A 14,862-nucleotide genomic window follows, 5' to 3' on the forward strand; every position below is an offset into this window, starting at 1 on the left:
TTTTCTGGGAATAAACTACGACCTTACCATACATGCAATTATATGTTAAAACCACTATAATGTCAATTACTGAGTAATACAGCCGGAATTCAATCAATAATAAAGCAATAAATGCTAGTTGGTTTGCTGCATCTAAATCAGCACTGCTAAAGAACCCAATACACCTGAAAATAGCCTTTGAATATTACTTATAGCTAACTGATTATTATTTAATAGTAAATTGTGTATAGTGGTTGTCATAGGCCCAAGAAATCCCTTAACATTACAGCAAAACACTTGATCATCATTATCTTGTGAAGGGCTCTCCCCGTAGTTTAGATATGTCCGATAGTTATGAAGGCAGCATCGTGACGTCACGCTGCCTTTCATAGCGCTGCCCAGCCTCAATGGCGATTGCAACAGATCCGCAGAGCTCGAGAGCGGAGCGCAGTCAAACCTCCGTCTGGGTTTGATTAAACATAAAACGAGTCTAATGCGACGAATACGGACTGTAAGTAATTTCTTCTATGTCGATTTCTGTCACTGGAATTTACATGAAATGTCATTTCAGGGTGGATTCGGGGTCGTTTTTAACGGTTTAACGGAGGTCGGCTTTGTGCTCCTTAGCGCGAGGAAAGCTGTTACCACGTAGTCAGAAGCCTCCGCCAACAACGGCTCCTTTGTTCGTGCTATCGGCGGGTTTCTCTTTAACCGTATGTTTTTAGTATTTACGAAACAGGCAGTGTGTTGAGATTATTGGTTTCCTTTATAGCATGGCGTATGTGTGTGATATTCAGTGGACACGTTAGGTGATATATTAAAACCAAGTAGACAGAGGTCGGTCAGTAGCTTGTCAGCTTGCCGATATGCTTCCATTCGTGGCTTTCTTCCGCCAGCCAGTCACAGACCCAGTGAAGGCCAAAAATAGGCGGTGTAAACATGTAAAGCCCGGAACAAAAGCTGATTTTCTTTGATGTGTGGCGTGTAAATATCCTTGTGGGTGTTTATCTTAATTTACGTCAACCCTCTGTGTTGTGTCTGAATTTTATCGATACCCAGAAACCGGACTAGCAAGCGCCTAAACCGGGCGGGGGAGGGTTAGTTTCCATTAATGATACCACGTTTGAACTGAAGCCGGTGAAAGCACAGTGAATGGGGATTTCTTGTTTGTATGCTGCTTTTGTGAAATCCCAAAAATGTTTTAAACATTGTAAGGGTGAGGTTTCTGTGCAACATTTATGGAAATGTATTGCGAAACGGCAAACTTTAAACTGCTTTCTCTTGCACTATTTACATTTTTCTTTCCTCTTTCTGTTTTCTCTTGTCTTTCAGGTTATACCCAAGTAAAATGGAGGATAGTTTTGATTGCGACTGTGGCGAGCTTGAGCCACCTGATCATTGATGGTGTAAAATTACCTTGAAGACTAATAGGCCAGACTCATTTCAGTTTTATAGATCAGGTGACTTGACAGGAAAATTACACAGATAAAAATATAAACAAAAAAAGAGGAAAAAAAATCCTAAAGCTGCTCAGGACCAGTCAAACACTGAATGTATCTGCACTGTAAGGATGCAACTACATGCTTTTATAGTTTAATATAGTCTCAGTGCTTTTTAATTGGCCTCAAAGTCCATTCCATTACAGTCTATAAACACTAAAGATATCCACACATCCAGGATTGGAGGAGAAAATCAACTTTAAAATTTCCTCCCCTCATTCAAGATGGAAAGAAAGATAGACCACATATTAGCACCCTGCATTTGACAGCGACGGCTGGACAGGGGGGATTCAGTAGTCGTCTGTGCAGGGGTCAGTCAGCTCAGCCACTGGAGCAGTGGGGGAATTTTCAGATAAATTCCTCTGTCAGTGATAAAGTTGGACTTGAAACAGGCCATAGACCAAACGTCAGAGATAGCTGGAGCTTGGTGTTAAGGCCAAAAAACGTCGCCATGGCAGAAAAGTTTGAGTCACTCATGAACATCCACGGCTTTGACCTGGGTTCTCGCTACATGGACTTGAAGCCTCTAGGCTACGGAGGAAACGGCCTGGTGTTCTCAGCAGTTGACACAGACTGTGACAAGCGTGTGGCCGTGAAGAAAATTATCTTGACCGATCCCCAGAGTGTGAAGCATGCCCTGCGGGAAATCAAGATTATCAGACGCCTTGACCATGACAACATTGTCAAGGTAAGCAGCAAAGGTCTTCTCAAAGCAGCAGAGAGTGTTTATCTGATTTTCTGGAGTTACAAAATAATTTATGCACAATTCTGATCCTTTTTTTATGTCACCAGGTGTTTGAAACTTTGGGCCCCAACGGTCGCAGGCTAACAGAGGACGTGGTGTCCCTGACAGAGGTCAACTCAGTCTACATTGTGCAAGAGTACATGGAGACAGATCTGTGTCAGCTGCTAGAGCGGGGCCTTCTGTCTGAGGGCCACGCTAGGCTCTTCATGTACCAGCTCCTCCGGGGCCTCAAGTACATCCACTCTGCCAATGTGCTGCACCGCGACCTCAAGCCGGCCAACCTATTTGTCAACACAGAGGACCTGGTACTGAAGATTGGGGACTTTGGGCTGGCCCGAATCATGGACCCACACTACTCTCACAAGGTAGGGCCAGTTTCTCCGTACCTGTTTCAGTCTTGTTCGTGGAGAATATAATATTTCTGGGGTTTCATGCTGAGCAGTGTGTTGAAGCACTGCATACACTACAGCCTCAAGAAAAGAAGACAGGTTTGCACACTTTCTGCTCAACGATGAGTGCTTTGTTGCTCTGACACGCAATGTTTACGTTATTCCTCAGTAATGTGGTGCCCCCCAGGGTGACGCAGTTTCACAGCAGGAAGTAAACAAGACGGGATGTGGTTCCTGTAGGTAACGCCTCCGTTTCCTTGTTAGGAGAAGTGAGGCTGTGGAAAACACAACCATGGGAACTGTTTTTTTTTTTTTTTTTTTAACTCATTTGCAAGTATATACAGCTAGACGTGAAGATGGGCTCAGTTCCAAGACTAAATATACAAATGAGTGGGTTCATGATAATGTGGCATAACAAAGATGAAGATAATCCTTATTCCCAGGTGGAAAAAAATCCAGCAAAAATTCATATGTAGCGTGCGCAACACATGAACATTTCAGCCTTGAGCCTTCATCGGCATCGCGGGGTAATGGTGAAGGCTCGAGGCTGCAGCAGGACATTCTGCATTAAAATAGATAAAGATTAATTCATATCAGAGTTTTCCCTTAGTTCCATTTGCATAAGGTCATTACTCCATTTTCACGCCTATGAGTCAAGAAAATTGGGTGTTGTTTTTTGTGTTACAGGACTTTTTCCTTCTTTCTCATCAGATGCCAGCACAATGTAAACCAAGGCATTAAAAGCCAGATGTTAACACACCAAATGTGTAAATGTATACATTATAATGTTCTTTATAACCCTGTTTTTGTTTTGTGAGGCAGTGTAATGGCAGCAATAGAGTTGGTTGCTTTTGTCTTTAGTGTAACACTATGGATTACTCTGTCTAATTGTAGCCAGGTGGAAGACCTGTATTGCCCTTGTGTGTTTCCGTCACCTTATAAAGGGATGAGGAAATTCCAGTCAAAGGCCATATGGTGTTGTGATGAGAGAAAATCTAGGTTGGGAAGTCTCTCACCTCCCTCCCTCTCTGTAGCTGCTGGATCTCTTCAGAGCACAGAGGCAGTCAGATGCTCACACGTGTCTCAGATTAGTCATTGAAGGGTCTGAAGTGGGCTCACGTGATGTGATCCCTTCGGCTGGCAAAGCCTCATTCATATCCCTTACACAGCCAGGGTCCTGCCATAGCATACATCCCTCTGAGACAGACTTACACACACGTGTTTATCAGAACTGCTCATTTTCAGCTCACCACCACTACGAAGTTTGTGTAGTCTTGTCACATTTTCAGCTATGAGTGACTTCTATATTTTCATATGAGTCATATCTTAGGTGGAGACAATAGCTCTCTCTGCAATATGAACAGGAAGGCGAGGGCTCGTAGTTGCCGGGAAGAAGTGAGAGTTTCTCACAGTCACTGTAGCCACCCACCCAGCGTGACTGCACTCCTCCCTTACAGCAGGGTTTGCCGTGTGGGCTTTTTTCCCTCGATATAAGCAGTTTTTCCTGATAGGAAACATGCAGGCAAGTGGGTATTGAAAAGCTGCTTGACTGGGGTCAGCTCTCTTGTGTTTGACTATTGTCTGGCATAGTGCTGCAGCAGACTACTGCTGCTGAGTTTTTGTCAAGGATACAAATGCTATAGTCAGACTGACTTTAATAGGCTTTGACCCTGCTCTCCTTTCCAAACAGTGTTGCTGTGTTTTGTCTGTCTCTACTATGATAACAATAGTGGTGTGGCAGGGGGAGGGAGAACACTGATATCTCAACCAGCCACTTGTTTCATGGCACCTATAGTCATCTGATAGAGTGTGTGTCTAGTGCCTCGCACCAAATGAGGCTTGTTTAAAAATGAACCCATCACCCTCACATGACATTAGGGAGCCCAGTGGCATTTGGAGGCGTTAAAAAAGCAGTTGCTTTCACTGCTGGCCGGACATTAGGGCAGAGTCACTGAGGGCAAATTTGCTTTCACAACCACCCTTTACCTCCAGTAGACTGGGTGAGGCAGAGCAGCTGGGTGGCTGAGTGCATGTTATTTGAATAACGTTGTTTCTAAATAAAGAAGCGCTCTTGCCAATGAACCTCAGTTTCTGGCGTTGTTTCAGTAACGTGGTGTATGTATTCATGCATCAGTGGATTAGGCACAAGGCATTTGTCCCACCTTTTCCTCCCACGTTCCTGTATTTTGTATTGCTTGGATTAATGAAATATAACTCCTCATGATTCCCTTCAGGCTTTTATTAATCTTGCATGGCTTTGTTATAAGTATGCAGCGTCAAGCTTGCCAAGAGTACCTGTGTTTCTGCGATATCTTTCCATTTGTTTTGAGAAAGCAGACCGTTTCTGCCTGTGTGAACCATAATCCCGGCCCTCGTAATGGCACAGGATCAAGAATGGCAAGAATTCACGTGCACTCATCCAACCTCTCCAATCCTGATTCCCCTCCTTTTTCGCAGCCAGCTCTTTGTCTTGTTGTGGGAGCCTTGCTCAGGGCTTTACTTGAAGCTGATCTCAAGCTTGTGTTCATTTCCAGTTGTTGCCCGCCCTTTTAACGAAAGAAAGAAAGGGCACAGTGTATATAACACTCACCCACTTAGGTTTAGCATTGGTTGGGCTTAAGCAAGCTGCTTTTGGTTTTAAATGAGGCTAGCTGAGGCTGTAAACTACTTCAGGATAGTGTAACACATTTAATGTGTGCCTTAGCTAAGTGATTTCACATCTGCTCAGTGAGACAACATGTTGTTTAGAGGGGAGATCCAGTCTAGTTTTCACATCACATCATCTCACTTTCAGATCATTTGCTTTAAAGGTTAACAAACCTGTTATTACATTTTATTCATCTTTTGGAATGAAGACAACAGGTGCTAGACAAAGTTGTGTGGGGCATACAGACAATTCATCGATGTAGAAAATGGTCTATTTTACATGTTAGTACAAGTGAAAGTAGTTGCACTAATACAAGCTTGGAAAACTCTTGCGGCTGCTTGTGGCTCAGCATAAAATTCAGGAATTTGTGATGTTGAAGAGATAATAACAGGGGAATTTTCAGGAATGTTATATGAAAGAAGAGGGGGGTGGAGGGTTCACAGAGGTCCTTTCTTCCACACAAGCATCCAGCACAACACTAGTTTGACCCACTTATTCAGCCAGCAACAGAGCTGTCTGGCACCAGACTGCACAGGATCCAACAAGAGTCGACTTAGGGCTTAATGAGTTTCAGAGTTGTGGTTTCTCCTGTTTCCACAATCTAAAAAAATATCCTGCAGACATTTGCATTTGCATTTAACCACAGTTTTATCATGGAACCAAAAGTAGCAGGAATAATGATGATTAGCCATTGGACATATGGACCACATTAATGGATAAACAATTTATTCCAATGTGTTGTGAGACTGCAGTGAGGCTCCTCTCACCCTGCTATTTATAGTGATTTGTCTGTGGAATGATTCTCGTGTGGGTGGGTTGGTGCGCTAAGACGAAAATACATTCAGCGCCAGCAAGGAAATCTATCGTTCTCAGTCACCAGCTTCTGTGAAGCAGCACAGCTCTATTTTGCAAATGGAGGCTGGGCTGGGGATGATCTCACGGACTCTTCTCCAGCCACCTTTACCGACATCTGGTCAGATCTGTTGAAGGTTGCTGTGACTAACCACAGCCAGACGCACTGAATGAGACTTTTATGAGTCACTAAATGTCAGCCCTGTCTGATCTAGATCAAGCGGTTAAGTAATGCACCAACAGTTGCCAGAGGTATTGAGATACTTTAATTCTGTCGTTCCTGTCTTTGTGGCAGGTGGTTGACTTAGAGATCAGTAAGAGTAAGAGGTGAGCTGCAGTGTTTACCTAATGCACTTTTATGCCCTCAGCTGGTAGCAAACTCTTATCCGCTCCCTTTAGTTCAGAGTCCATCGTACTCAGAATTGTCCTTACGCAATGACCCAACACTCTTTCAAGTCAACCTAATCTAAATCTGTCGCAATGCTCTGCTAAGATGGTTGCATGTATTTCTCCACTGAAACCACATTCACATAGGTCAGACAATTTACTGGCTTTTTCTCACAGTGGCTGCCGCACAGCCTTGCAAGTTTCAGTCAGTAGGCGTGACCTGGTGTCTTGTAATTCCCCTTGACCTCCTCACAAGTTTCTTGGTGAAAGCCACTGCTAGACTCAGACAAATAGATTAGCTGGTTATCTGAAGGAGGTAGTCACATCTACTGTCTACATTGCATGTCATTCATAGGCTCATCAAACAAGGGCGTGCATGGCAGTGATACACTTCAGGATAGTGTGACATAGAGCATCTGCGGCCAACTTAGGACAGAAACACGAGACTGGATCAGTGGTGAGCTGACCATTTTGGTCTCACCACGAGCTACCACTGCATGTGGGGGAGAGAGAGGGCAGCAAGGGTGTTGTTTTACATCCTCCCATCCCCCAATGTCCCCGTGTGTGTGTGTGTGTGTGTGTGTGTGGGCGCGCGCACACTTACTGTCCTCCTGTTCCTGTGAGTAGCCAGGTCCTGTGTGAGAGTGGAGTGCAGATGAGTGTCACTAGTGTGTCACTGGTGAGTAGAGAGTGTGGCAACGGGGGATTATCCTGCGCTCTCAGACTGCTGACAGGGCCTGCACGTGTCTGATCTCCCCCTTTTCTCTCTGGGGTCTTTGTCTCCATGCTGTGTTGCGTACGTGACTGGCACAGAGCGGGTCCGTCAAGGAGGCGGCACAGGGGGTTATCAAGTTTAGCATGGCCCAGCAGGCATGGTGTGTTCGGGGACTGGTGTTAACAGCGGTGTTGTGTGGCAAATGTGGAGGCTCATAAAATCATGTTCATCATATTTATCTGTCACTGAGGGGAACTTATTTTTCAAAATCAGCCTCTTAAACTGTAAATGAGCGCCGCATGAGGGCCCAGCAGTTCATAAACGAGGGTAGTTTATGGAAAATCTGGTTGTGAGTCTCGTTAATGCACCTTCCCCCAAGAGTCCCACTAAATATGCCTTGTCCCCTCCTATCACAGGGCCATCTCTCTGAAGGTCTGGTCACCAAGTGGTATAGGTCTCCTCGCCTGCTGCTCTCTCCCAACAACTACACCAAAGCCATCGACATGTGGGCCGCTGGCTGCATCTTTGCGGAGATGCTCACAGGGAAAACGCTCTTTGCAGGTAAATGTTGACTCAGTCTCTCCTGTCTGACTCACTGTAACACCTCATATACAAACACACTGGCAGGCAGTCTTTAAAGCAGGTTGGGTGACTCTGGTGAGGTAAATATGGAGCATTGGGCTGGTGAGGCATATGTTCATCCTGCTAGTCGGTGTCTTTGTTTAGAGCAGACTAAGAATAGGCCCTGGGTCAGTCTGCTTGTCCGATCTTTATTGCTCTCCTTTGCAACTCCAGCTGGAGATGGGAGAGCCTGACTGCTGTTATTTTTCGAAAGTGCCCCGAGCTGAACAAATAACATCTCTGTTCTCATGATCTGCTGCACTTGGCCTCACTCAAAATAAACTCACGCAGTCATGCTGATGTTGAAAGTTGTGTAACTCTTCAAGGAAAGCACCTGATGTGTGTCTGCCTGGTGATTTTAGGAGCCCATGAACTGGAGCAGATGCAGCTGATCTTGGAGTCCATTCCTGTACTACGAGAGGAAGACCGCCAGGAGCTTCACAGCGTCATCCCCGTCTTCATCCGCAACGACATGTCCATGCCTCATACACCGCTGGCCAAGCTGCTGCCTGACATTAGTCCCCAGGGTGAGTACCACTTACTTTTTCATTCAGAGGCACGCTCATGAACACAGACCAGAGGTAGGGGTCAGGGTCTTACCTCTCATAAATCACAATCTCAATGTCCTCCTTCTCTGCAGCCCTGGATTTTCTGGAGAAGATCCTGACCTTCAACCCCATGGATCGTCTCACTGCAGAGGAGGCCCTGGCCCACCCCTATATGGCTGACTACTCCTTCCCCCTTGACGAGCCTGTCTCTCTGCACCCCTTCCACATTGAGGATGAAGTAGATGATATCCTGCTCATGGACCAGAGCCACAGCCACACCTGGGACAGGTATCCTTGTTTACTTATTCCTCTCAAACACCTGCTTACTGTGTCCAGGCTTAGATACGCAAATGTATATATTTGTCTTGTGTGACCTTAGATACAGTGGAGAGTAGTTTGCTTTCCTCTCTGCTAGCTAAGCAGCAGTAATATAAATAAACGGGTCACCTGACCAGAAAATGAACTAATTCTGAACATAGGTTTTTCTGAATTAGTTTAGTGGTTTGTTTGCAGAGTTGGTTCCTGTACTGGAGTCTTTTTGAGTCGTTCTGTGTATCTGTTTTTGTGTACTGAAGTCTCTCTCTTACAATCTCCATCAGGTACCATGAGAGCCAGCTGTCCGAGGTTGACTGGCACTTGCATAGTACCCACGACCCAGACGAAGTTCAGGTTGACCCAAGGGCTCTCTCTGATGTAACAGACGAGGAGGAGGTTCAGGTGTGTTTTGAATTTTGAAATAAACATCCACATACTCCAAAACAACAGTTAGCTTCTTCTTGTTTACTTCTATTCACCTCAAAGATAATTTTAAGGCTTACTGTAGAGTTTTGTCTCGGTCCTGACTGACTTGAATTCATTTTTTGATGATAACAAAGGCTAAATGGTGGCTGTTGTCCGTTTCCAGGTGGATCCTCGTAAATATGCTGATGTAGATCGGGAGAAGTTCCTGGATGAGCCGTCCTTCGACTACTCAACTCTGTTCCAGCCAGAGGGATCCTGGCAGGACGACGACCACCACGAGAACAAATACTGTGACTTGCAGTGTAGCCACACCTGTAACTACAAGGCCGTGTCGCCCTCCTACCTGGACAACCTCATCTGGAGGGACAGTGAAGTCAACCACTACTACGAACCCAAGCTCATCATCGACCTCTCCAATTGGAAGGAGCAGCAGAGCAAGGAGAAGGCGGACCGCAAGGCCAAGAGCAAATGTGAGAAGAACGGGCTGGTGAAGGCTCAGATCGCGCTGCAGGAGATCGAGAAGACCCAGAGTCCAGTGGAGAAGGACAGCGAGCAGGAGAAACACCAGACAGAGAAGCCTCAAAGCCAGCCGAGCCAAGGCTTTGACTTCGACTCCTTCATCGCCAGCACCATTAAACTGAGCCTGCAGCCGGAGCCCTGTCAGGAGGTGGCCCTGCTCAACGAGGTGGGCCTCCTGAACGAGCTCAACTCTTCCGTTTCCCAGCTGGAGGCTCCCCGCTCAGGCTCCATGTCCAAGTCCATAAGTCAGGAGAAGGAGGAGAAGTGCCTGGTAAACCTCGCCCAGTTAGGCGGAGGAGGGCTGGGAGTCGTCGGGGACGGCATCTGGCCCGCTCACCCCTGGGAGAGCTTCAGCTCCGGGGATAGAGTCGGGGAGAACGGCTGTCTGATAGATGAAGTGTGCTGGGACATTCGCAAAGAGGACCAGCTCCAGAAGGAGAGCACTTACACCAGCTACCTGGACCGCCTGTTCAGCCGGAAGGAAGAGGGCGCCGGAGAGACTGTGGCCGGCCCGGAGACGGAGCCCTCGGAAGTGAGAGAGCTGGACGAGAGCTTCCTCGGCAGGAGCGCAGAGATTGTGCTTAATGTGCAGCTGGACTCTCTGGCCCTGCCTCGCTTTGACAGCACCGATGACTTGCCTCTGAAATCCATCCAGGCGTCCCTCACCCCCTGCGCTGTCAAATGCTCCCCACAGATTGCCCACAAAACATACAGCAGCATCTTCAAGCATCTTAATTAATAAGAAATATATATATCCTCCCCTCACAGTGCAAAATCTAGGCAGTTTTGTTTTTATGTTGTTGGTTTTTTTAAAAAAATAATATGGTATATTATTGAACTTGAATCATTTCATACCTTTTTTATTATGGTTACTTTTATTTTATTTTTTTGTTAGTTTTTTTAAGAGTTGAACAGGATGATTTATTATATTTAAAGAGTTTTGGTCATCACTCTGAGCCTTGATCACCAGGCCTTCATGGGTTAATGTCTACGCCCTCATTGCGAAACTGGCATGTCACTCACACACTTAAGTACTGTATACGATCGGAACGCAGGAGAGAAGTAGCTAGAAGACAGAAGGATGGTAAGAGAGGTGTATGGATTTAGGAGGGAGGGTTTGGCTGGTCGGGTGTGATGTAAGGAAGGACGGCAGACGCTGATGTTGCTGTAGGCATTTAAAGTGCTTTCAAACAGCCTTTCCTTTGACAGGATTCAAACGTAACAAAAGATGGGATGCCCTTTTTTTTTTCCTTTTACGACTTTGACATTTTTCCCCTGAAGAAAGCTTCCTTAATGACCCTTTTCATACTGTAAATCTGACACATGATGCCAGCAGCAACCATTATCGTAGGCGTTAATGTAAATGTGTTATCTACCTCAAGGTAACAGCCGCGAGAGACACTCGAAGCCGCACTAGTGCTTTACACACATGACCATCCTCATACCATTAAATGAAGTGGTCGCGTAGATGAAATCTGTCTCACTTTAGCATTTAACATAGTGAGGTGTTTCAGTAATCATTATTTATTTCTAGCAGATGTGCGATATTTATTTTATCAAAAATGTGTTATTTCAATGTGATTATTGAAGATTGAGGAGTTGGACAGACTTCCATTTTCATTTCGGCACTATATGGGCGTGTGAGTGTTCTTTTGTTTTATGGTAGGATGCAAATTCATCTGTTATGTTTCTAAAAAGAAGTCGAGGCTTTCCATTTTTCCACCAATATTGTCCGAAAAGGATGTCATCGTTTTTTGTTCATTTTGTTTTTATTTTTTATTTATAGGTGCGTTCTGTCTTTAATGGAAAAACTGCTTTGTGGTTTAAAGAAGCGCCTAAAAGTCTTAATTTTTTATCTAAATGTAATGTTTAAAAAAAAAAAAAAAACGCGTGCATGGAGGCAAGAGAAAGGTACATTTAAAGTAAAGTTAATGGTGAGTATAATGTACGTCAGTTTTAATTGTACGTTTTTTGTTAAATTTCTATGTACTTTTTCCAGGCAAGCATGATGAATTAGGTTAAGGTGTAGCATGTAGAACACTTATGGACTTTTTTTTGTAATCATTGGTTCCCCTGTTCTACAAAATATCTCGAAATAAAATTACTGGCAAAGAGTTTAAGCTTGTGTCTCTCCTTTCTTATTTGTCAGGGATGTCTCTGACCTCATACACTCAGTTAAGCGGTGTTTTGTAACTTAACTTCAACACAGCATGTCCACAGTAGCCTTCTTGGCGTAGAGGAAGTGCTGACTATGGTGCCGCCACCTCTAGACTCCAATTTTAATGTCCAAGTAAGCATACTAAATTACACTGAGAGCGCCGGGGACACGAGCTTTGAATCACCAGCTAAATGTAGCTCTGGCTCAGACCGCCATATTTCAGAGCTGTCATCTTGGTACACAGATTTCCCACCTGCTTGTAGGTGTGAGACGCTGCAGAGACATGAGCAGGATTACATAACAAATGTGTACATTTTGATATTTTTGCTGTTTGCTATGTTATACAATAGTGATGTATTTGTCCAAAAAAAAGTTGTGGAAACAGTCCCATCACACGCACACTTGTGTATTTCTGAACTTCTCTACACTTAAATTGCGTGAGAGAGAACTCAATAAGTGTGAGGAAATAATTCCTGCAGGTTATGGTGATATTGTCAAAGTCACTTTTAGGATCATGGGGAGTCATCAGTCAGCACAAGAATTACTTTTTTGGGGCACTATAGTGTTGTATTTACTCAGTAAAGCATATAGCCTCAGGTTTCCCTGTATTATATGATCTTCAAATATTGAGATAACATGACATTTTGGAACTGAGGTGCATTGTTTTTTTCAAAATGAGCGCAAAAAGGGGGAAAGCAGACTTTTTTGGCTTACACATAAAAGTGGTAATTCCAAGCTGTTAACCTTTTCAACTATAATTAAAACAGGCTGCATTCAAGTTAAAGTATTTATGAGCAAAACATACTTGAGGATAGTCAGTTTATTATGAATTATTATGACTGGTGCATCAACATGTAAGCAGCATTAATGTAGCGGGTCGAGGTGGGGACAAACTAACCACACTGGTGGGGAGTGTAAAGTGGAAACAGACAAGTACTGCAAAGTAGGGAAATTATCAAATTGGATTTTAGTCATTTCCAGGTCTTGATAAGTCTATCCCAGCTGACATTAGGTGAGAGGTGGGGTACGCCCTGGACAGGTCACCAGACTATCACAGGGCTGATACACAGAGACAGACAACCATTCACACTCACATTCACACCTACGGGCAATTTAGAGTCACCAATTAACCTGCATGTCTTTGGACTGTGGGAGGAAGCTGGAGTACCCAGAGAAAACCCACACTGACATGGGGAGAACATGCAAACTCCACACAGAGGGGCTCCCCCACCTAAGGTTCGAACCAGGAACCCTCTTGCTGTGAGGTGACAATACTAACCATATTATTTAATATATTAAGGGAACATAATATAAGTAGCACCGTTTACTTCTTCTTTGGGCAGAGATGTTTGACAGTGGAATATTGTCCAACTTTCTGTGCAGCCACAAAGTTTTCAGAATCTACCATGAAATCTGGAGATCTGAGTCTGGAAAAGTATAGAATTATAACATGGAAAATGTGTAGGAACCCGGCATTATTGATGGTGCTGCTCTCGCAATGGCAACTGGATAGCTTCCTGTTTTTCCCAGAGCCTAGCAACTACCAACAACACAAGACACACTGCATTTTGTTTTCCACAGTTACTCCAGTTGCTCTAACGTCTGCCATGTCCATTACTGGGGATAGTAAATGCAAAGAACTCACACTGACAGTCTTTAGTAAGTGGGGATAGCCACTGATAGCTACCAGGAAGGACGAAAGTGCTAATCTCTTCCTGTTATGGTCGCACAGTGGTTGACGCACTTCCTTTGAGCCTTGAATTGAGCCTTCAGAAATGCATAGTTAAAGGGAGACTTATAGGGAAGCAATCTGAATGCAGAGGGTGTCTCTTTCCCCTTTAAACTACTACAGTGCATGTAAACTGATTATATTTTGTCTGTAAAATCTTAGTAAGCATAAAACAAAAATACTCAAGTACAAGTGTCTGAAAATGTTATGTTACTTACTTGCCACTGCTGCTGTTTTGCTCATTTAAGCATGCTGCTAACCTCTGGGGGTGACCTGCAGTGAATAACAATCAAATGTTAGGACAGATCTTCACACGATGTTTTTGGTGTCGAGGTGAACTGTTTCTGTACCAAAACGTGATCAGGACTAGTTCACGTGAGCCGATCAGGTTGGAAACTGGTTCATAATGTAAATAATTCTCTGAACAGACAGAGACAGCTCTAACCTTACAGGGAGAAAAAACTGTGGTACAAAGGTTGAAGTGGGTTGTCTCACTATAATCAGCCACAGCTGGGCTTTGGGTTGTTTCACTGCTGCTACTTCCTGCTGGGAAAAATTAGGCCAGCTCTGTGTTGTTTTTCTGCTCTCTTGGTAACAATACAATCCTGAGCCGCTGTGATTAAACCCTGCTGGAATACTCAGATGAAAGCTCAGGTACCTGATAAGAGAAGCGCCTATAAAGACTAAATGTAGGTCAAAATCAAAATGTCACATGCTATTTTTTTACTGTTTCCACTCCCAACACCTCACATGTCCTCTGTAAACACGTTTCATATCTTTCCCGCAAGCTCCCTCCTCCCCTCAGTCTGTGTGCTCTGTCTTTTACAGAAAGATGTGATGTTTCTGATTTAATTGTCAGCATCTCCGCTCAGATGTCAACCCTCGCTTCGACATCACACAGCCGTCCTCATTACCGCCGTCATGAAACAAGCTCTTCCACCCACCTTCTCTGCTGCAACTTTATCCGCACATTCTCCTGCACCTCACACCTAATTGTGTTGTGTAGCTCTCCTACATACCCCACTTTCGCATGTGCCCTCCTCCCTTCCCCTGACTGACACTCATCCCTCGCCCCATCAGGTCTGCCCCAGGTGCCAGGCCTGTCAGGTGTTGTCAGGTTAAAAATAAAACCTCCGAACTCCAGGATAAGCAGCTCAACTCGCCACCCATCAGCTGACAGAAGCTTAACGCATTGCTTCCTAACTCAAGGTCATGATTGCTATTCTCTTTCCTGGAAGGCCAATTAAAGCTCAGTGTTGGCCATTTCAGCAAAGATCAGGAAGTGATTAAGCTCCTGCAGAATTTCCTCCAATGGAAAGCACCAAAATAACTT

At 44.6% G+C, this 14,862-nt stretch overlaps 1 protein-coding gene across 1 annotated transcript; it reads left to right on the top strand.

The window, feature by feature from the left end:
* Nucleotides 1–368: 368 nt before the first annotated feature.
* Nucleotides 369–11,762, top strand: mapk6 (mitogen-activated protein kinase 6). The gene is made up of 8 exons (XM_033618398.2): nucleotides 369–490; nucleotides 1,312–2,166; nucleotides 2,271–2,588; nucleotides 7,630–7,774; nucleotides 8,197–8,361; nucleotides 8,475–8,670; nucleotides 8,982–9,099; nucleotides 9,287–11,762. Exons 2-8 carry the CDS (start codon nucleotides 1,930–1,932, stop codon nucleotides 10,379–10,381), a joined length of 2,274 nt encoding a protein of 757 aa, XP_033474289.2. The 5' UTR covers nucleotides 369–490; nucleotides 1,312–1,929; the 3' UTR covers nucleotides 10,382–11,762.
* Nucleotides 11,763–14,862: the final 3,100 nt, after the last annotated feature.

This window comes from Epinephelus lanceolatus, chromosome 2 (genome assembly GCF_041903045.1).
Source record: "Epinephelus lanceolatus isolate andai-2023 chromosome 2, ASM4190304v1, whole genome shotgun sequence".
NCBI lineage: Eukaryota > Metazoa > Chordata > Actinopteri > Perciformes > Serranidae > Epinephelus > Epinephelus lanceolatus.